Raw genomic sequence first — 23393 nt, forward strand, 5'->3', positions numbered from 1 at the left:
AGAGACACTTGTTATCTCCTCTTTCACTTCTTCTCATTGTGTTGAGCTGGTGGCGGGACTGCTTACGGATTCAACCCACAGCGCTGCCACTTTTACTGAGCCCCTGAATTCAATGCCCACTGCAGGGTTTCAGAGTGACTCCTTAATGACAGAGGCCATCCGACCGAATCTGTTGTCTTATTCGCCTCACACTGATGTTTTCCAATCTCTGATGCCAAAAACAACACTGACCTGGTTTTACCCTCAGTGAACAATCAATTCATCCACTCTGAAAACCCCCAATCTGTTGACTCCAGCCAATCCCCAACTCTTAGTGTTCTCACTGTGTATCCAGGCATCACGAGGGGCATTTCTACATCCATAGTGGGCAGCCAGTCTAAATTAGATTCACCTCTGGTGCTGGTGCTGGAGCCATCGCGTGTAAACAGATTGCCAGAGACCATTTTCAGAGGCTTAAGCAGGCAAGGCGATGTTAAGCCTTCAGAGGCTGATCTGAGGGACTTGTCACATATGCCTCACATTTCTGTCAGTGCTATTTCTGAATTACCTCACAGTTCTGCGGTGGCCCTGACAGATGAATGGAGAGGTTCTCAGTCTTCACCCCCTTGATTCAGACTCCCAAATGAAAGTGGAAAGGATAGATGTGTCGCCCACATTCGATTTGTCCTCCCAGAACATTTTTGACCTAAGCACAGAACATGGCATGTTCACGTCAGCATGGTCAGGCTACTTCAAAGCCAATGGGGAAAGATCCCAAATTACATCACCTGAAATATTTCCCTCAATTTTGTTCAGTTCGATAAGTAAGAATGGACCAGATGAGGCCTCACCTTATGAAACCAAATTCAGACATCAATCGGTGACGATGGACATCTCTAACTTCATAGAGCCTGGCAATGTCCTTTCTTCTCACTCTACAGGAGAGGTTGATCCTGATGGATTTGTTATTTCCAGTGCATATAGTCGAATAAGTCCAACCCACAGATATGTTGAAGCCACAACTACCACATGGTTTCTCAACACAACTTCTTTTCTAAATGTCTCAGAAGGCTCTAAGTCATTAAACAAAAACAGCACACGTGACTCTATTGATTCACATAGGAACTTTGCATACATGACCACTGGGCAGATCGTGAGCCAGTCAAACACTATTCAAGACTATGAATTGTTTAAAACTACAGATAGACATACATTTGAATCTTTGTCAGAGAATGTGCCGCACACTCATCATCCTTTACAAATGACTTTGCCTGGTGCGGATCTGTCATCTCACACCCCACCAGACCCTGTTTTTCTTCAATTTTCCACCTTTACAAGCAGCACGCCATCAGAACTTTCCTCCGTTCCAGTCACCCAAGCCTCCAAATCAATGTACATCTCAAGCAGCCACAGTGAAGACCTTGCTGGACAATAAACATGCCCACTCCTCAACAACAATGCGGCCATTTTGGGCCAAGAATGAATCAGCAAACCCCTCCAGTCACAACAAAAATGTGCTCTTGTTCACCCCGCAAACACTGCTAGCAAGACACATCCGTCTCTAGCTATTGATGACCAGTCTTTTGTCACCACAAATGGCACAGTCAACACCCCAACCAAAGGAGTCAGCGCAGATTTTGGCTCTGTGCATACTGGTGCCACCAGTGGGACCGCTACAGACCCTCATGAATTGGCCCCATGTCCATGTAAAGCTCCCTTTCATATTACATGTCTGTGTGGACTTTCAACCGGGAACAGTATGTTTTCTAATAACAATCTAGACCTTAGAAAGAAAGATATCTTCTTTTATAAATCATAGATCACCCTTTTAGTGATCATAGAATGATGGTGGTTCAATTTGGGGAGGGGATCTATGGAGTTAGAAATGTGTCTTTATTACATGCGAGAAAATAAAAGATCTGAGAGAAAAAAAAAAGTTTGAGAGAAAAAGTTATCACACTGATAGCAAAAAAACATTTCATGAGAGAAAAAAGAATATTTGAGAGAAAAAGTTTTCATGCCAATAGCAAAAAATAATAATATTTGAGACTAAAAAAAGTTTTGAGAGAAAGTATTTTCTCATAGAACATAAAAAAAATACATTTGAAATTTTAAAAATTATTTCTGAGAAAAAAAATCTCTCTCAAAAAAACTCTCAAATATATATTTTTTGCTATCAGTGTGAAAATATTTTCTCAAAAAAAAAAAGTGTTTCTCTCGAAACGCTTTTCTTTGCTCTTGATGCAATTTCTTGCTCTCGTGTCAGGATTTTGCTTTCACTGTGAGAATTGTGTCATGGGCGGGGCCACGTTCCTATTGGCCAGTCGGGTGAGCATCGTCTTGTCTTGGGAGTCGAAATGATTCATAACACCATTGTTCGGTTCACCTGCATAGATGCCGCCTCTGCCTTATGGCTAGTTAAGTTGAGCACAGACACTCCAATGTTTGGGTAAGATGATGACACACAGCTGGCTGAGCAAGTTCAGTATCACTGAAGATTAAACATTAAAAAATAGCACTCATATTAATGAATGTGTATTATATTATTTGCTTGCTAATTGCTAGTAAAGCTAACCAGCCATCATGCTAGGTAAACTTGCAAACTCACCTGGTTTATACTATGTTTAAATCAAATGCCAAATTAATGTTTTGATTTAGATAGTTTCACGCCTTATTTAGTGAGTAGTGAGCAGTGATTGATATACCGTTTGAAAGTGTCCCACCTAGTTTTGTTTAAAATAGTCTTTGTATGGTTGTTGCACATGTTTAGCTACACTGCATGTATAGCTCGCAAACTCAGCTACACGGGGCTTATTCTAAATATTTTTTACCATCTAGCTGAGGTCTAGAGCTGACAAGGTAAATTGCAGGTCTAGGACTAACTCTTACATTAGCAACCCACAAATATGTTTGTGCCTGTACTGTCATGGTAATTATTTTTTCTTTTAAATCTTTCAAACGGTATGTCAATCACTGTCTAACGTTAGCTAGTTGTAGGGTTGCCACCTTCCATGCATACTAACGTTAGTTGAAAGTTGTGCGGGAGGTTGTAAGAACAAGCAGTTACTCTTCAGGTGCTTTGAGGCTAGCAAGTGCAAAGGTAGAAACTAGCTCACTACTCACTAAATAAGGCGTGAAATCTAAATCAAAACATTAATTTGGCATTTGATTTAAACATAGTATAAAACAGGTGAGTTTGCAAGTTTACCTAGCATGATGGCTGGTTAGCTTTACTAGCGATTAGCAAGCAAATAATATAATACACGTTCATTCATGAATATGAGTGCTATTTTTTAATGTTTAATCTTCAGTGATACTGAACTTGCTCAGCCAGCTGTGTGTCATCATCTTACCCAAACATTGGAGTGTCCGTGCTCACTGCTCAACTTAACTAGCCATAAGGCAGAGGCGGCATCTATGCAGGTGAACCGAACAATGGTGTAATGATTCAGTTCGACTCCCAAGACAAGACGATGCTCACCCGACTGGCCAATAGGAACGTGGCCCCGCCCATGACACAATTCTCACAGTGAAAGCAAAATCCTGACACGAGAGCAAGAAATTGCATCAAGAGCAAAGAAAAGCGTTTCGAGAGAAACACTTTTTTTTTTTAGAGAAAATATTTTCACACTGATAGCAAAACATATATATTTGAGAGTTTTTTTCAAAGTATTTTGAGAGAGATTTTTTTTCTCAGAAATAATTTTAAAAATTTCAAATGTATATTTTTTTATGTTCTATGAGAAAATACTTTCTCTCAAAACTTTTTTTAGTCTCGAATATTATTATTTTTTGCTATTGGCATGAAAACTTTTTCTCTCAAATATTCTTTTTTCTCTCATGAAATGTTTTTTTGCTATCAGTGTGGTAACTTTTTCTCTCAAACTTTTTTTTTTCTCTCAGATCTTTTATTTTCTCGCATGTAATAAAGAACCAAAACTCACTCCATAGGATCCGTCTGCCGCCTTGGTGTGCAAATATAATTTTTATGATTCCATGTGATTTACTAGTAGTAGTAAGATTAACAATACCCAGTTCTGACAATCATTGAGTTCCAGCGCTCTTCAATACTGGCTGTTACTCACTCACTCAAATTGGGTGCATAGGTCTCTTGTAATTGTCCAGATTTGTATCATTCATCCTTCTTAGGAGACCGCTTTGTTTAATTATTTATTTTACATTGAACTGTTCAGCCTTACTTTCAAGAATGATCACTCTGATGTAAAATACAGTGTGCTATCTAAGAAAGCTCTCTCAGATTTTCAATATGTGGAAAAAAGTTTTAAAAATGTCATTATATTAGTAGTCTCCTAAGAAAGTCTTGGCATGGTGTAGTTATGCATTATCAAGTAGTCCAGCACTAACAACTCGAGATACATGAGAGCCATCTTGTGATAGAAGTGCAGCATAGCAGTAGCTCTCAAAATACATTGCTTAGTGAATCGGGGTGTTTTTTTACTGCCAAATTTTATAAACTGAATGTTTTTACAATGCTTTGGGTAGATTTAATTTAGAAGATCTGTCTTGAGACCACATTCGTTTCAAAATAGCTAATTACCAAGATAAAGACTTAATTTAGAACTACTGCTATGCAACACAGAAAAATGTGAATTGAGTAAGTTTTGATTGATAATTTAAAAAAGTGAAATATTTTCCTTTTACAGAGGATATTTTTTACAGAGTATCCCTTGTGGTAACTGATGTACAAGCAAACACCCCAGACAGAGATGCTAAGACGATGATATCTCAATGGGTATATTTGTATTTTTTTTATTTATTGTATATATATGGATTGTTTCACTTTTAAATACATTTTAAAACTCCAGTAATGGAAATTAAAATAACTGGTTACTTAATGAAATTGTAATTCTTTCCGAACAAGCCACTGCTTACTAATCAGTTTCTGTATTTTTTACAGCTCAATCAAACATTTCAAAACTGGATCTACAGAGTTTATGTTGAAGGTGTCAGGTAGGATTCTTTTTTTTTTTTTTTACTTGAAAGTGTAAATATTAAAAGTGTTTTATTTAATGATTTCATAAAATTTCATTTTGTTTAATGATTGTTCACAATCTCACCCACTCCAACCTAACACCGTTCTCTCAAGAGCCACAACTATACGGTAAACATTTGCATACTGCTACCGTTTTGTCTGATTTTTCTAACATAATAGTATTATTGGTGCCTAAAAAATATGTGATCTTGCTTTCTTCTCAGACAAACCTACATGGCCCTGCTGGTGTATAAGAATACCACTGATGCAAGTCTGGCAGAAGCAGAGATTGAGAACAAACTGAGAAGTGCCCCTGCAATTGGAAATGGCTTGATATTGGACAGTGTGACTGTGAAATTAATGGGTATGGCATGCTCCATAGTGTTTAATAACAATGCAGTATCCCTGTAAATTATTAATAAGCACTTGCATACAGTACTGGAAAAATAATTATTACTAATTATTACTGAACTCCTATTAAAATATGATATGGTATTTGTCTTGAACTTATACTCTGATACCCGGCAGCATGAATGTACCATCACACCACAGCAAAGTTTTATTTATCAAAGCCCTATGACCTTAATCATATTTTCAATAAATGATTTATATCTTAAGAGCAAAATGGGATTTAACTACTGAGTGCATCTTTAAGGATAGTTGGGAAATTTCAGAAGGGTGGCTCTTCCTTAAAGAAACATTTGTAAGTGAATCATTTTAATTTTAGTTTCTGTTTGTCTTACCTCAGAAAACTGTCAGGCAGAGGAGTTCCCATTCCATTACAGATGGCCACAGAGCAGACCCACAGTCACCCAGTATGTCCCCTGCTTCCCTTACAAAGAACAAAACGCATCCAGGACTTGGTGAGTAAATTCTGATACTTTCTAATCTAGGTGCAGATGTGAATAAACTACTAACTGAAGTGGTTACAGCCAGTTATCATGTTTTAGCTGGTGTGTTAGAAAAGTCAATTTAATATATATATTTTTTTCCCTTTAGCATGATTAACCAGTATGATTATACATCATATTGGACCCTGCCGGACCGTGGAAACTGCACTAATATAACAAACATTTTAGTTTCACAAGGTAGGTTCTGATACGCACTGCACACATTAATCTGAAATCAAAACCAGCTTCAGTAACTCTTACTTTCAAATGACCAGAGAATGCAATGGAAGTGGCCGTGCAGCTCGCTGACATCACTAATAATGAGCTCTCTAAGGAGGAGGTGACAGAGATTCTCATCAAGTTGAAGGAACTTGTGAACATTGCCAAAATCAACGCCACCCTGGCCAGCACTGTGGTCACTATCATCTCCAATGTCATGAGCAGCTCAGAGGCCGCTCAAAAGGACGCCTCAGAGACGTATGTGCTCTTACCTACACTGTAGAAAATGAAGAGTTTGCATGACTTTTTGGAGTTGAATATGTTTGGTTAAATATCTTGACTAAACATCGTATGTCCAGATGTCATCTGGCACTATTTTAACAGTTGCCTGTTTCTATTCAGTAAGTCTAAGATTTCTTATGCTGGATCAACTTAAATTTAGGTTTTATGGTTTTAAAAGTATATATGTGGTTCAATATTGCATTCTTCTTTCTACATATTATTTGAGAGCAAAGCATTATATTTTTGTGTCATATCTGTCTAAACATTTTCAGTTTCACTGAAGGGTCTTGTATGTTCAATCTGGAATTTTTTTAATCTTCTCATCTGAGCCTGTTGTTTTTGTATCGGCATGTTCAGAGCTCTCAGAGCAGTGGATGAATTGGTGCAGAAGATTGAGTTCGATGGACCCTCACTAGCCATCAAATCCAAATATCTGGCTGTTGGAGTTTCTGCTCTAAACATCAGCAATTTTAATGGGACAACTTTCAGTGCTTTTATAGCCACAAACCAGACATACCCTCAGGTAAATATCCTTAAAAAAAAACACATTCACCTCTCTGCTTCATGTCTTTTGATGTGAGATTTGACATATCATTTTACAAGTATGTGAGGTTTTTTTTTCTTTCTTTTTTTTCTTGATGGCATCTGTTTCTGGTTATGCATGTATATTTGAACATGTGCTGCACGCAAAATTTGCTTAAGACTTAATGTAATCTTTAGCAATTAAAGCAGTGTAATGAGAGGTGACGTGTATGGACCATGCACAGGGGTTGCACCCATTGATTAAGGAAAGTTGTGGGAGGAAAAAGCAACATTGAACAGTTTGAGACGGACTCAGAAAATTACACATTTCTCTCTTCTCAGAGCATGAGTCTCAGAATGTATATTTTTGCAAGTGGATGTTCTGTAATTTTAGCATGCTCACACATTTAATTTGTTGTATTTTTGTGTCATTTCATGTTTATAGTTGAAGTTTAACTCAATCATTGGAACTGTTTAAGGGATTTAAAAGAATTAAAAATACAAATTAGCCTAACAACAGTTTCGATTGTCAACTGAAGGCCCCATTTCAGGGCAGTCTTACTATTTTTATATCTCCAAGAATGCATCATTGGTTATTCAACCAGAATCTAACTTGAGCTCTATTAATGGATTCATTACCACTTTATTCTGGCAGAGGGCATTAACCTCTTTAAATGCAATCAAACACATGTAGCTCTGATACCATTATTACACACATTATGGTATAACGTAAGTAATTTTTCTCCACAGATCGATTTTGAGTCAGAAGCCCAGAATGCTTTGGCTGTGGTCACTTTACCTCCAACACTACTGCACAACTTGAGTAATACGCAATTAGAAAGAGTGTCCAGAATAAACTTTATGTTCTTCAGCAAGACAGGACTCTTTCAGGTGAGAATGAACCAATTGAGCTTTTTTTATATATTTTATGTTTTTCTCTGAATTAAGTATTTGTGGTCCATTCACATTAAAATAAGGCTTTATTTAAGACTGAAGAACAATATAATTTTGACAGTTCTCATTGATATTTCTGTTAATAGCACTTTGGATGGCTCATGGTATGGTAATGACTCTCTAGATGTTTTCTCTGTGCTAAGTTAACTAACTTTTAAGAATAAACTCTAAATTGTTCATTACATTGTGTAACATACACTACCATTCAAGCTTGTTTGGGGTCAGTAAGATTTTGAAAAAATACATTTATACTTAGATACTTTATAGTCTTTTACATGGTTACAAAATATTGCTATTTTAAATAGATGCTGTTCTTTTAACATGTCTGTTATTCACAGAATCCTGAAAAAGCGTATCACAGTTTCATGAGAACCTAATCAGTATATCAGAGTGATTTCTGAAAGATGTGACACTGACAGCTGTGGTTGCTGAACATTTAGCTTTGCCATCACAGAAATAAATCACATTTTAGAATTGATTAAAATAGAAAATAGTTATTTTTAATTGTAATAACATTTCACAATATTACTGTTTTTGCTGCATTTGATCAAATAAATGGAGCCTTGATGAGCATAAGAGGCTTATTAAAACTTATAAAAAAATATTTACCAAACACGTGAACTGTATGTCTTGAATTCAATTAACATGTATGTCTAATGATATGTTCCTTTTCTTTGAATGCATCTTTTGTCACTTACTAATAGCTAACAAAAATGATATACTCTGTCCATACTTAAAAAAAAAAATGATGTGTTGAGTTATAATTTTGATGTGCCTGACTCTAACTTTTGATGTGCCTTCCTAAAAACTAAGATGAGCAGATTTGTCTTGATGATCTGTCTCATATCTTCACAGGCTCGGCAAAGCAATGGCATGTCCTTGAACAGCTATGTGGTGGCTAGCAGTGTTGGTAACTTCACAATCAAAAACCTGCAGGATCCCGTCAAAATAGAGATTGCCCATCTGGAGTACCAGGTCTTCAGATTTTATTTATTGAAAATGTATAGTATTGACAGTTTTTGTAACTGATATGTTTACAGAAACTATGGTTTCGGTGATATTTCTTTTGGAGTAATTACAGTAATCATTCATTTTATTAGTTTAACATTCCCATCAATGAGGTTTCAGAGCAGTAGTTTTCTTCTAAAAGATTATTTGTGCAAGCAAACTAGAACAATGGTGTCCAACACATCTAAATGTGTCTGTCTGACTGTCCTCCAGAGAAATCCGAAGCGTCTTTGTGTGTTTTGGGATTTCACCCTTCAAAGTGAAGGTAAAATAAATGATTTATTTGGCCACAGTTTAAGCATTAAACAGTCCAATAGGAGGCTTTACTCAATGGTCTTACAATAATTGTATAATATCAATTTGTCTCCATTAGGTCACATAGGGGGCTGGAACAGTGAAGGCTGCGAGGTCAGTTCGGAGTCCAACAGCAACAGGACCGTTTGCTTGTGTAATCACCTCACACACTTTGGCATTCTAATGGTGAGATTTGTTGGATTGGCAACACATTTATTAAGACTCAAGCAACGTTGATGTGTCGTATATGTCATCTAGAGTGGCTAACAATGCCTTAAACAGACAGGGCCACATAGTTGGCAAATAGCTAATCAGGAGGCTTCACTGTAGTGAAGTGATGTGACATTCAGTGAAAAAATTCAGTGTGACACTGAAGCTATCAAGACTTTGCACACTTATAATATAAGGTGCACTTTGTTCATGCTGCACCAGTGTGTCATTTGAATGTAGCAATATACAATATCAATATACAAGATATCAGTGGCATTGTAGAAATAATGAATTCACAGGTAGTCATTATTCATTTCATGAGCAAAAATGTCTAATAACGGGGTTTCTTAATATGTTAATCTGCTCATAAATAATATAATAAAACAGCAATAATAGAAAAAAACAGCTTTTGTACTATTGATTTGTTTGTGTGTAAAATTTGTTTAATTAGAAAATATATTCTTTACATTTATCTATAGACTTGTCTTTCAAATGTCAGGAATTGTCACTGATAACTAATCACTAATGAGGCTCTCGTGTCTGATCAGTGTCATTATTGATTAACTATGCTTCACTTTTGTCTCTTAGGACATTTCTGGAGCTTCTGCACAGATAGATGAGAAGAACAACAGGGTTCTCACCTTCATCACCTACATCGGCTGTGGCATCTCAGCCATTTGTTCCGCAGCAACACTGCTCACATACATCGCTTTTGAGTGAGTGTCCTTCAACATCTGACTAGGATCCAAAATCTGCATCCTTGATTTTATGCCTCTTTATAATGGAAAAGAAAAAAACAAGTCAATGATTTACGTGTATTTAATTTTTCTTACACACATTTAAACATGTTTTTAATGACTCATCTATGTTGTGACAATATTACATTTTTTATTTTATAATTACATAAAACCACAGATTGATCTAAAATAAAACAAAAATTAGACTGATGACTAGTTGGCTAACTGCTAGTTGGTCAAACTTTTACTTAAGACACTTGAGTCTAAGTTTATGCAACTGGACCCTGGTTTCACTCTTCACTCTTCAAGTGCTAATTATTAATCCATAAAATTGGGCTGCTTGTTGCTAGTAATGACTGATCCTTATTTGAAAAAAAATGAATGCTTCTCCTCAGCAAAAATCTCAGCAAATCAGCATGTTAGAATGATTTCTGAAGGATCATGGGGCACTGAAACCTGGAGTAATGACTGCTGAAAATTTTGATTCGTCGTCCCAAGAATAAATTACATATTAATATACAATATATTAAAATAGAAAAAGTTATTTTAAATTGCAGTACATATTTCAAAATATTACTTTTACTGTATTTATGATCAATTGAATGCAGACTCTGTGTGCATGTTTTCTTTCAAAAACATGAAAAAAATCATACCAACCTCAAACTTCGGAATGATGGTGTAAATGGCTAGAGGTACAATGTAATTGGAAAGACTCATTGTTTTCTTTGATATAAATCTATAGGAAGCTGCGGCGAGACTATCCCTCCAAGATTCTGATGAATCTCAGCACGTCACTGCTCTTCCTCAACATGGTGTTTCTTCTGGATGGCTGGCTGGCCTCGTACAACATTGAGGGATTGTGTGTGACAGTGGCGGTTTTTCTGCACTTTTTCCTTCTCTCTTCCTTCACCTGGATGGGTTTAGAGTCCATCCATATGTACATTGCCCTGGTCAAGGTCTTCAACACCTACATACGGCGATACATCCTCAAGTTTTGTCTCGTGGGATGGGGTAAGTGCTACATTATGTAGTTTTTCCTTTTAATAGTTGTTTGCCATTTTGTATTCAGAGGATAGTATAAGATCACTCTGAAGAAGTGTTGAGCATAATTTTAAGAACATCTGACTACGTTTTCAGGTGTACCTGCTTCAATTGTTGGCCTAGTGTTGGCTGTGGACAAAAATTCTTATGGAAAAAACTTTTATGGAAAAGGAGAGAATGGACAGGGCACAGAATTGTAAGTTTGGCCCAATAAATTCAAACTGACCATTATTTTACATATATATCTGATGTCTTATGTGGAAAAGACTTGTATTTCCTTATTCTCATTCTGTTGGTTTTCCTGGTCTTTCTTTCCATAGCTGCTGGATTCGTAGTCCGGTTGTATTCTACGTGACGTGCGTGGGCTACTTTTCCATGATCTTCCTAATGAATGTTGCCATGTTCATCGTGGTCATGATGCAGATCTGCGGCCGTAACGGCAAGCGTAGCAACCGAACACTTAAAGAGGAGATGTTACGTAACCTGCGCAGTGTGGTCAGCCTGACTTTCTTGCTGGGCATGACCTGGGGCTTTGCTTTTTTTGCCTGGGGTCCAGTCAGCTTGGCCTTCATGTACCTCTTCTCCATTTTCAACTCCCTACAGGGTTGGTTTAAATCATTATATTTTCACTATCCTGTACATTTAAAGACTCCATGTAATCATCTGATGCTGACAATAATATCTTTAATGTGTTGATGTGTTTTTATATACCAAAGTAGTATGTATATATATAAATTACTTTATAATATTCAATAATAATTAAAAATTTAAAGTAAAAAAAAAAGTTTAAATGATATACCAAATTTAGGATTTAAAGTAATAAAAATAAAACGTTGCTCTTAGGCACCACACTCTGCCGAAACCCGGGATCGAACCAGGGACCTTTAGATCTTCAGTCTAACGCTCTCCCAACTGAGCTATTTCGGCCTGTAGGGGTGTAATATATATTTCTGAAGTTCTCTATGTAAACCGCCAGAGGTCGCTTTGGTATTGTCTGTCTGAAATGAGGCCAATCGTTTTAAAATAGCTTGTGGGGTTGTGATAATTAAAGATTAATGAATAATTTTTTTTGTTTTAACAGGATTATTCATATTTGTGTTCCACTGTGCCCTGAAAGAAAATGTACAGAAGCAATGGAGGAGATATTTGTGCTGTGGAAAGTTCCGCTTGGCAGATAACTCTGGTAAATGTAGTTGTTGTTAATTAAACAAATAAGGTTTTCGGGGATATTTGGGAATGTGTCAGAATCCTATACAGATGAAGAATCATATATTAAGTCACATTCCATTAAATAATACCTACATTATTTAGATAAAATCAATTGTATGAATAATGTGTCAGCATTAAATGGGCACATTATTTGTAACACTGTATTGGTGCATGGTGCATAAACAGTACTCACCCCCCACCTCCCCCTTTTATATATTATTTTTGCATAAGCATATTGGACTGTGCTGTGACTACATCTTTAGTTGCTGAATTCCTGAGTCTTTGGTCGCACTCAGAATGTGTGTTTCAGTAAAGCCCAGCTCTGAGACTTCTTTGCCTGAAGTATCACAGAACTATTGCTTATAAAATGTAGGAGCGGAGAGGCCTTAGCTGGCCTTTACTTACAGTTAAATCTGATTAAATGAGATGTAATGTTAAACAGTCTATTTTTGGAATGCCAGTCCTGCACAAATTTTCTTTAGAAAGTTGTGTGTCATTTATTTAGGAGTGATGGAATTGCAGTATGTTATCTTAATTTCCTGGGTTTTTCTTTTGCTGTATCTTTATGCATGGGATTCACCTGTGTGGTAAAAGTTAACTGGTATTTATAAATGACATTTAACCATTTTTTTTCCAGACTGGAGCAAGACTGCCACTAATAATACCAAGAAAGTGAGTTCAGATGACTTGGGAAAATCCCTCTCCTCCAGTTCCTTTGGCTCTACTACGGCCAACTGGACGTCTAAAGCCAAAGCCACACTAAATCCCTTTGCCAGGCACGGTAATGCAGGTAAGCGTAAAAGTAATGATGTGGAATGCTTAGGCCACAGTTGTTGGTTTACATTAACCCTTTGATGCATGAACCATTACAGAATTATTTTTATAGTATAATGTGACACTAAAATAAAAACAGAAAAGTTATCTTAAATTGTAATATTATTTCACAATATTGCTTCACTATTTTTACTTTTAATACAAATAAATGCTGCCTTGGTAAGAATAAGAAACTCATTTGAAAAACATCTATGCCAACCCCAAACCTTTGATCAGTAGTCTGCATGAATAATTAAAAAAATCCTTTAAAAATCTATCCACTTTAGCAAACATCATGCATCAAAGGGTTAAGATTCAAACTCTCAGTCATATATTGCTTTGATATGTAATGCTTGACTATTTTTAATAAGGATATTGCCCTTGATGCCTTGTGTTATTTTGTGCTTTGCTCTACTGTGTTACTTTTTGTGTGACTGTACGTCTGGACTCAGTGGTGCTGTGTGTCTGTATTTATGTTTGTGGTATAGATAGTACCCTGCAATAATGCCATGGAGAGACTTCCTGAGGTAAAACCATGCAAGCCAGCCTGAGTTCTAACTGCTTTCCCCTATTCATGTGATCAGCTTCCCCTCTTAGGATAGACTGAATTCAATCCAGCGGCCCTAGACATAATATCTAGTCTAACTCACTCCTAAATGCTTCTTTTTGAGTCTCCAAAACAGTCCTTAATATGACATTACCATTTTGGAAACAGTAGGCATCTGTTGCGATGTTTTATGGTGGGTTAATTGCCTGTTGGATTGAATCCAAGTTGTGGAGTGACATTCAAGAACTAGAAAGCACACTGCTGCTGTTTGGCATTGTCAGTTAAATAGCAAGTAAAGTTGCTAGCACAGTGTTGCAATACAAGGACACACCTCAATCCGAATAAATATGTAATAATAGGTTACAGACTTGACTCCCACCCAGTCTTTCAGTAAACATTAACAAGCTTTAGTGTCTTTTAGGAGTTCTGAATGTCATTTTCACTCTGTTTGACACTAATGTTTCTCACGTGGGCTGTTTTAATTAGTCTCCTTTTTTTTTTTCTTTTTTCGTTTGGCAGTGTTAATATTCCCACTGGAGGAAATACTCAGCTTGCACTGCTGACACTAAAATATATAAAACCGAACACAGTAAACACTTCATCCCCACAGCAGGATCACTCTTCATGCAGAGGATAGATTATATGCACTTGCTGTTTTACACTAATAATGCACTTAACATCAGAGATGCTGTTATGCACTGCAGAGTTTTGTCATTGTAAAATATTTAGGATTTAGGAGTTGTAGACGTGTTATGTTTGCATATATGTTGAGATGAAGGGAATTATGGAATGATATTGCAGACTTTATTCAAAAGGAATTGCAAATTGTAGATACAAAAGGAATTGCGATTTCATTTGAGTTTTGGCAGTTAACATGCACAGTGCAGAGAGAGTGAAAAGGCAATGTGGTAATTAATATTGCTATTTAAATATGACAGGCTCATAGCTCCTAAGATATGGGAAACACAAGTGCAAACGGACTTTGCATTTCCATTTTAAATTTGGCAGACACTGTGTGTTCGCTTAAACGGAAATGCAAACGGTAATGAGCGATTTGCATTTGGATTATGTCACATTTTATGCGTCCATAAATTGAAAACGCAATTGCAAATGCAATTTGCAATTCCTTTTGAATAATGTCCGGAAAATCATTCCATAGGGAATACTGTGCTAGTCATTATACTGAATTGAGCTAAATTTATCTAAAATAAAGTCTTCAAAAGTTCACATAGTAAAGCTCACTCTTATGTATTTTAAGTCACTGTAATGTAAACTGTTTACATTTTTACTTAATCAACAGTACAATTAATTAAAATTGATTATTCGTTCTATCTAGTGCAAGAAATTAAATGAATCAACTTTTAATAAAGAATAAATGTTTTATTTATATATTTAAAATATTACACTTATTTTCATTAGGTGAAAGAATGATTTTTCTGTCAATATTTCACCATTATTACACTTTATGTGTATTGTGAAATAATCTTTGCTATCATATTGACAACTTAGTTTTTATTAGTTTATTCTGTATTTATATTTATATTTTTTACTGTTGTATTCTTGCACTGAAAAAACATGGGAGCAAGTTTTTTAAGTGTGCTCCAATTTTTGTGTTGCACCTTTCTGAAGCCTCGTTATAGGGCATGATACTCTGTTCAATTTATTGCACATTAAAAAGCAATCAATGCACACACACACACACACACACACACACAATAAGACAAAAAAGTAGTGCTATAGAATGTGACTGAAGGTGCATGTGTACATTGTAATGTTTTCCTTAAGAATGCACAAAGGCATGTAAATGCAACAGAATAGCATGAAAAAATAACTACTCACCCCTTTATATAATTGGAAACTAATATGATCAAACTGTCAAAACATTGACAAAACAGTCATTTTGTCAGTTTCTTTTGAAGTAGCCTATACTGAATGTTTTAAAAAAAAAAATCTAATTTAATTTTTTCATCAACATCTTGTATTCAAGTGTATAGATACTTTGCCATCAATGCTTGCTTTTCCTAAATCTTACTATACCATATAAGTATATTCCATCATTACTTCAATCAACCATTGTGGCATATTTGCAGGTAAAGGTTTCTCCAGTCAGAGCAGTCCCAAATGCAGCCCTTCTGACGTAGAGGCTTCCTCGTCCATTCTCCCCGTCCACCAGGTCCTGGACAAGGTAAAAGGCTACTGCTCCGTACGCTCGGACAACTTCTACAAAAACATTATCATGTCAGACAGCTTTAGCAGCAGCACTAAATTCTAGTGAGAGGAGGCTGAGAAGAAGCCCTGTTGTTTCCCACAGACTTACCTTATGTGTAAAAGACTATGCTACATATTGAATTAACCTTCCAAGCCCTTCCACCCTCCACGATTGGAGTAGAGAAACACATAAACTTGTAGAGAGAGCAAGGGTGGAATTGACATACTGTGATATTCAGCTTATAGTGTGATCTGTAAATATTCATAATATATTTTACTATTTGGGCTTTTTCTAATTTAGGTTTTGCATACTCTTTTTGCACATTACTTTGGTTTTTTGTATATATAAATGCATAAATGCTTGCAATGGCAGAAAAAATGGGACCATGTCACAATCAAAGACTGAATGACAAACATGAGGAGTAATACTTGTGAATTCTGCCTTGGTTTAGCTTTTTCCCATTTTCACTGTACATTAGTGAACCTTTAATACTTTTATTTTTTCATTATTTAAATGCTCTCTATTTTAGTCTTCACATGATCTACTACTGATAAACATGTTACAGAAATGTTTTGTTTGTTTTTACAGTGTGATCATTGTTCAGTTGTTTCAGTGCATAGTTTTATGAAACTGCTCTAACAGAAGGGCAGAACATTGAGATCAGTCTTCTGCAATTTGACGGTGGGATGAAAAACAACAGCTATACACCAAATCTAACATGTTCAGATCTTCCCGTTGCTGTAGTTTAATGACTTTGCTGTTTTGACTTGGTATTTATTTTTTAATGCTTTTAAGAGATTTCTATGCTTCACTGAAGAAATTGTCACCTGTGGAAATGCTTACTTAGGGCTATCCAGTTTGCTCTGGTCATCAGTGTAGATCATCATTGTATAGCGGTTATGGATGCTTTATGAAAATGTGACATCCTGCATATTAAATGCACTTAAAACATCTTGTCATTGTTTTTGTTTGATTAGTAACAATTTTCAGCTTATGGTGGAGGATCTGAAATATTAAGGATGCCTCAGAAATGTTGTGTCTGTATTCCCACCTAACAAGTTAATATGTTCTAAAACTGAACGTTTTACTAACGTTCCCATTACGTTATAGATCTGTCACTTCTGAATGTTCTGAACGTTCTGTTTTCTTGGGAACCAAATACTAATGTTAGTGGAACGTTCTGTGTTTCTGGGTGCTTCTAGGCCTAAATGGAAATCGCATATACTGAAATATAAGAGTTTTGGAAATCAAATTTTCTGTCAAAACCATTTTATGTTTCTTGTTTGTTTGATATGTTCACACAGTTATCTTCCCAAACAATATTAAACAGATTGCCTAATTGAATATCATGATACAGTAAATTTCGATTTTAATATGGTATGTGATGCGGCCATATTTTGATAATCTTAATGATCTGTTTTTAGCTGACTTTAATCATTTGTAGGGTTTTTTCAGGCTGTTTCCCAGATTCTAACAATGTGGTTAGTGGCTGGCTCAATGCATTTGACTGAAACAGGGGGAACAGGAATAGAGAGTGTTTGTTCCTTTGTCCCGGTAGTAAATGAGAGCGCCACAAATTCCTTCCAGAAGTTTCTTGTGAAAGCCTTCCTGTGAGGTAAACCAGCATTCCTGATGATGCCAAAAATGAATGGAGATAAACAGCCGACTTTATATAAAATATGGAGGCCCACTACTATTTACATTAACTGTATCGTTGATCCTTCAATATGTAATCACTCAGAAACCAGATCAACTAATATTGGTTTACTACACTAGACACGTTACCTCTTGGAAAACAACAAGAGCAAAAGAAAGAGCAAGCGCAGCTATTCAGAAAATTGCTAGCCTCTAGCACTGTGGAAACATTTAGCTTTGCCATTACCCTCTCCCATGATGAGATTTCTGTTTGATCTCCGAGCACAATGGCAGTTTTATCAGTTTCTCTCTCACTATACCTCTTTGAAGCTATTTTCTGCTTAACTTACACTCTTTCTGTACATATTATCCTTACTGTCATCGTAGTTACAGTAAATTTAGAAAGTAAATTCCAAAACCAAAATTATATACTGATACCGTATTTACCGTAATTTTAAAGATAACTCTGTTTTTGTTTATTTTATTTGCCATTTCACATTAAAACAATATTCTGTCCATTAATTAGATTAGAAATTGTTTCAGTTGTCTGCTTGTCTGAGTAGTGGAGAGGTATTTATTATTATTATTATTATTATTATTATTATTATTCATTACAAAACATCCACAATTATACAGTATATGATGTCCTAATTCTAAGCATAAATGCCAGATTAATCTTTACCCAAAGCCAACTTGTATGATTATCAAACATAAAGTGCCCAAAAGTCGCTATTGTTCTCAATAAATATCCAAATGTACTTACTATACGAAATCAAAATAAATTGAAAACATCAAACAATATATATTAAATGTCAATAAGAAGCGATAGTTTAACAGTATTCTACAAAACACTGACAGTTCGATAATATACAGTATCACTCCTATTTGCTTCATGGACTGTCACTGTTGAGATGCTAGCATTTCATGAAAAGTCAAAGTAATTGAAATGATGTCTAATAGCGTACTATGTAAACCATTCACAGCTCACATATTCAGACACATGGCCAGACTTGCTGCCTAAATAGTAATAATATACTATTACTACAATTATGAAGTTACTACATAGCTTTTTTTTCATTTCTCTCAGGTTATTTGTATTGGATTGTACCACCTTGGTCTCTGGGGCAATCTATACTTGTATTGTTCTCTGGGATGGGACCTTTTGACTGAGGCATTTTCATCTCTGAAAAAGAATACCAAGTAGTGCATCAGTAAAGAAATCCATCTGCCACAATGTGTGTCAAATATAGTGAATTTAGTAATGACACTCACTTTTGCTGGAGATCCAAGTAAGAGCAAAACTGCAAACACTTCTTATCTCTCTTGTCTGTGCAATGGCATCGCACCACATCTCGTCTTACACGCATTTGAAGTGAACCCACACCATAGGGAATGACCTGACTGAAAAAGAGTTTTTAATGTAGATTTTAATATATAAATCATTTAAAAATAAACTCATCTAGACAAGCAGTCAACAACTGGATAAATGCTGCAAATATATATATATATATATATATATATATATATATATATATATATATGTATGTATGTGTGTTCTTGTGGACAATGTAGAACTCTTTTCGAAGTCATGAACAGAACCAAAAGCCTTGTGCTGATTTGAATTAGAATTTTGACTGGGATTCACTTCCTGAGAGCCAGACCCTAAATCTTAGGTTTCTGGGTTGTTTTTCACCAAAGGCAGCCTGCCTGTCCTCAGGTCTCCATGCGTGGGCCACATTAAAGAGACCACACACTTAAATACAACCAGATACGTGCTTTCAGAGTGTACAGGTTACCAGTATCAGTCCCCAACAGATCTCAACCTGCACTTCTCTCTTCTTTACACAATGTATTGTACAAAGACATACACAAATCAATGTTTGGGTGATGTACCTGGGTGTATCGACCCATACGATTCCTATGTGGCAAAAGTACACGCATTCTTTGTCCTTCAGGTTTTCACAGGAGCAGCGTCGTTCACGATGGTGAATTTGTGGAGTAGCTTTCAGAGATGGACTTCTGATTGCATGGGACCCTGGGACACACAAATAAAAAGAAAAGAACTTGTTACAAAAAAGATAATGGTACAAAAGATGTTTCTTTTTTCCTATACTTTTCATTCAAATATAATAAAATAGAAAACTATAATTATTTAGATAATTAATAGTTGCAGTAAAATAATGGGGATAACACTATGAATACAGCCTTCAAAATGCTGAATCACAGCTAGTTCACTTGGTTCCTGGCTAATATTTTCATGTTATCCAAAGCCTAAGTCTTTTTGCTTTGATGTGATACACCTGAAACAAAACCTCAAAATTTGTCAAAATAATAGTCTTCACTTGTTGATGTTAGACATAACATGTCTAAGCTGTTGCTGCTGTCTAAACATTTCAGCAGTGTTGTGTCTTCGAGGTCCACTTTGTTTTAATCCTGAAGATTCCCATACAACTCCAGGTTTCATGTAGTTAACAAAGGAATAAAAAAGAAAAAAGAGTGACGTGACATTCAGCCAAGCATGGTGACCCATACTCAGAATTTAACCACACATTGAATGTACACACACAGAGCAGTGAACACACACCCGCAGTGGGCAGCCATTTATGCTGTGGCGCCTGGGGAGCAGTTGGGGGTTCGATGCCTTGCTCAAGGGCACCTAAGTCGTGGTATTGAGGGTGGAGAGAGCGCTGTACATGCACTCCCCCCACCCACAATTCCTGCCGGCCCAAGACTCGAAGTCACAACCCTTCGATTGCAAGTCCAACTCTCTAACCATTAGGCCACAACTTCCCAAAATGGCTTATGGTTCAGCTTCATTAAGGCTGTGGTGAATGAAAACCCATGTGGGCCATGTTTAAAGAAGACAGCAAATACGAATCTGTGGCCAACCACATTTTATGCCTCTAGGATTCCAGCAGTGCATGTAGATGCTACAAAGCAAACCACCACTGCAGCTTCCGATGGTTTAAAAGTTGAATCAAAAACAGATCTTGCACTCATCTGCAACAAGGTAAGTCTTCAACAGACAAAAAAAAAAAAGGAAAAGACCAAGCATGTTTGTATTTACATTATAGTGCCTACCACTGTACTTTCAATTGCAGGAAAAGCTAGAAGTTAAATTCTTTCATGAAGCAGGAACTGTGGTTGCAAGAGGTCTCTGAGTTTTGCTCAGGATACATGGAAAGGGGTATTAGCAGGACCCCAGGAACCGGAATGACTTTTCTAAGGTGCTCAGTCAAGCGAACAGGGCCTGATGCTGTAAGGCTTTATAGAAGAGGATGAAATTGAATGCCCAGGTTTAGTGGAAATTGATCTGGGAGTGATCACTGTGATCCATCACTATAACAAGGCTATGGGGGTCTAACTGTTGGAAGTTTGATGTGGAATACACAACAAATGGTCTAACTTTTTGTTTTGTTTTGTCATCCATGTCCTGAAGGCGTCAGCTGAGATTCCCTGGTGAAGCATTGGGGTTAGTTTTCATATATCAGGTAAGGATGATTAATCATAGAGTAGCTCAGATGTGGAAATTGGAATTTGTTACAAATCCATTGGAATGTCTGTTTAAAAATGCCTGACATAATTCACATACAACTGACTTTATATAATCCTACCCTAAATCGTGAGAAAGACAGGAAACGTTTTCTTCATCCCTGTAATATTTGATCAGGCTAGACTTCACAAACTCAGTATTGGTATTTTGTGACTCATTCCCTGAAAAGAGAGAGGACTGCCGAGTTGGATCAGTGCAGAATTGTAAAAGACAAGCAAGGGTTTACACAATTTCAGAACCACCAACAGTAAACCAGGGTTTCTCACCTGAAGAAACAGCAAGAGGTTCTCTGTTGTTAGCATTAACATGTTAGCAATATAATGTAAACATTTACTAATCCCAAGTAGTTTGACTGCTGTTATTAAAATTAAAACCCTTTACAATTTCAGGCCTGTGGGAAACTGGCCTTGAAACTCGAAACTACTGAAGAAAATGGGACTGTATTCCCAGCAATTAACTGCAATAACAATTCTTTGCTATACAGTTCATTATCCTAGCCAAATAACCTGGAGTTTTGCACTGCATACATCCAATACTTCAACTAAAGAGCTCAACAACAAACCTTTCTGCTATGGTAAAAAATTGCGAGCCAACCTGCAACCATGTCAATTGATTCAAACTGTCCCTTGTAAACAATAAATAAATAAATTATCACAGTGCAGGTATCTGAATTTTCTCATTGTATGATCTAATGTTTAAAGAAATGGCTTGCACTGGTTATGAACTCTGCACACTATTAAAATTAAGGCTACCCACAGCACAAAAACTGCATATTGTGACTAGTGTTATTAAATAAAAAAAACTGATAATCGAAATCTATCAAAGAAAGATAACATAAAATAAAATAACAGGTATTCCATCCAAAATGTTAATTGTCAAAATCTGTATGAATTTATATCTTCTGTGAAACTCAAAAGAAGATATTTTAAAAGAATATCGGTAAGGAAGTGATACAGGCATGGAACACATGGGGGTGGGTAAATAATTTTCTTTAAACATTAACAGCAATTATTTCATCCCTTCACATTACAAGAAATTAGCTAAAAATATTTATTTTTTATACGTAAATTTGTGAGAATCTGAAATTTTAACAGTATTGCTTTGATACAATTTTATGTAAACTAGATAAGCATTTGTTCAAGTTCAAGATTCAAACAGAAAGCCAAAATCACACACACACACACACACACACACACACACACACACACACACACACACATATATATATATATATATATATATATATATATATATATATATATATATGGAAGATGATAGTCATTTACCTTGTTGTTCCAGTATTATAACAACCACACTTATAAAGAATAAGAAGGAAAAATCCATAATGCTCCTTTTCTAAGATGCACAGTCCTTTAATTGGCAAGCCTGTCTCCTGGATGTCTATCCACAGGACGAGATGAAAGCTGTGAGGGGAGAGAACAGGTTGTGGAGTTTCTCAGAAACTTCTGCGACTCCCTAGACACCTCCAGCTTAGCACACCCTCCTCCCCACATCTCCCTCTTTGGATCAGCCTGCCAAGTTGTTCTTCACAATGGTAGGGACAGGTGTTTGCCAAGACTCGTTGTATGTGAGTGTCAGTGGAAGAGAAAGAGGGAGAGCTTGTACTCTTTGTTTGGAGAGATGCTCTAAATCCAATGGAAATGTTTGTGACCGAAGGTATCTCAACACTATCTGTTTCCATCAGGCACTTCCAGCATGGTCAGAGCAGAGGTGCATCACAGATTATAAATGGATGATTGAGTTCCACTTCATGAGTGAGCTGGCATCTCATGGGAATTTTTGCGCCCTCTTTTTTTTTCCCCCTTCTTGATGCTATGTTAGGAATGGAGGTTTGAAGAACATTTGAAGCTACAGCCTGGAGAGGAAACCCATCTATTTCAAAGTGGAAAACCTAGACAGACCAGGTCTTTTTCCCAAACCAAGGGAAGCCCATTGTGGTAAACCTTAAATCTTAATTAAAACCAATAAAAAGCCAATTTAAACATTTCAATATAAGCATCTGCGTGTCAGACTCTCTTAACTTTAGAGGGTTCCTCTAACCGGTTAAACATTTTCTGCAGTTCTTGCTCAAATTTTTGGCAATTTCTTCCATAATCATCTCAAACTTAATGAAAATTCGATTGACACAAGCTCCACTTCATAAACAGGCTAAGAGATATTGACTGTGGTGTGAAAGTTGCTAATGGTCCTCACTGGAGCCTGTCATTTAATCTCGATGGGGGAAAACTCTATGCAGCACCACAGGGGTTATTTTTTCCCACCCGTAGTTCTATTTAG

General features: G+C 36.3%; 2 protein-coding genes and 1 non-coding gene across 10 annotated transcripts in view; 1 reads left to right on the forward strand and 2 right to left on the reverse strand.

Annotated features, from left to right (window-relative positions):
• The window catches only part of LOC127938965 (adhesion G-protein coupled receptor G6), a 37922-nt gene extending 21062 nt beyond the window's left edge, over positions 1-16860 (forward strand). For 3 of the 8 annotated variants that reach the window (XM_052535904.1, XM_052535907.1, XM_052535911.1), the window contains 20 exons: positions 4644-4732; positions 4898-4950; positions 5087-5101; positions 5197-5336; positions 5721-5835; positions 5972-6060; positions 6138-6339; positions 6721-6886; positions 7636-7776; positions 7926-7943; positions 8695-8814; positions 9061-9112; positions 9221-9327; positions 9940-10067; positions 10831-11099; positions 11226-11325; positions 11450-11733; positions 12211-12312; positions 12976-13128; positions 15789-16860. In XM_052535904.1, the coding sequence (XP_052391864.1) occupies positions 4644-4732; positions 4898-4950; positions 5087-5101; positions 5197-5336; positions 5721-5835; positions 5972-6060; positions 6138-6339; positions 6721-6886; positions 7636-7776; positions 7926-7943; positions 8695-8814; positions 9061-9112; positions 9221-9327; positions 9940-10067; positions 10831-11099; positions 11226-11325; positions 11450-11733; positions 12211-12312; positions 12976-13128; positions 15789-15970 (2525 nt within the window). In that variant the 3' untranslated portion in view covers positions 15971-16860. Of the gene's footprint in view, positions 1-4643; positions 4733-4897; positions 4951-5086; positions 5102-5196; positions 5337-5720; positions 5836-5971; positions 6061-6137; positions 6340-6720; positions 6887-7635; positions 7777-7925; positions 7944-8694; positions 8815-9060; positions 9113-9220; positions 9328-9939; positions 10068-10830; positions 11100-11225; positions 11326-11449; positions 11734-12210; positions 12313-12975; positions 13129-13639; positions 13679-15788 lie in introns of all 8 variants that reach the window. The other 5 variants (XM_052535905.1, XM_052535909.1, XR_008148857.1 and 2 more) reach the window with 4 other exon arrangements.
• trnaf-gaa (transfer RNA phenylalanine (anticodon GAA)) lies at positions 11984-12056 on the reverse strand. The gene has a single exon. It is a non-coding gene; the product is annotated as a tRNA-Phe (tRNA).
• A 1274-nt stretch (positions 16861-18134) lies between the features above and the next one.
• On the reverse strand, positions 18135-22556 carry si:ch211-202p1.5 (uncharacterized protein LOC103909337 homolog). The gene is made up of 4 exons (XM_052535912.1): positions 22382-22556; positions 19436-19577; positions 18815-18943; positions 18135-18725 (listed from the first exon to the last, which is right to left on the reverse strand). Exons 1-4 carry the CDS (start codon positions 22437-22439, stop codon positions 18626-18628), a joined length of 429 nt encoding a protein of 142 aa, XP_052391872.1. The 5' UTR covers positions 22440-22556; the 3' UTR covers positions 18135-18625.
• Between the last annotated feature and the right edge of the window lie 837 nt (positions 22557-23393).

The sequence above is a fragment of the Carassius gibelio genome, chromosome A20, assembly GCF_023724105.1.
Source record: "Carassius gibelio isolate Cgi1373 ecotype wild population from Czech Republic chromosome A20, carGib1.2-hapl.c, whole genome shotgun sequence".
Classification (NCBI taxonomy): Eukaryota; Metazoa; Chordata; class Actinopteri; order Cypriniformes; family Cyprinidae; genus Carassius; species Carassius gibelio.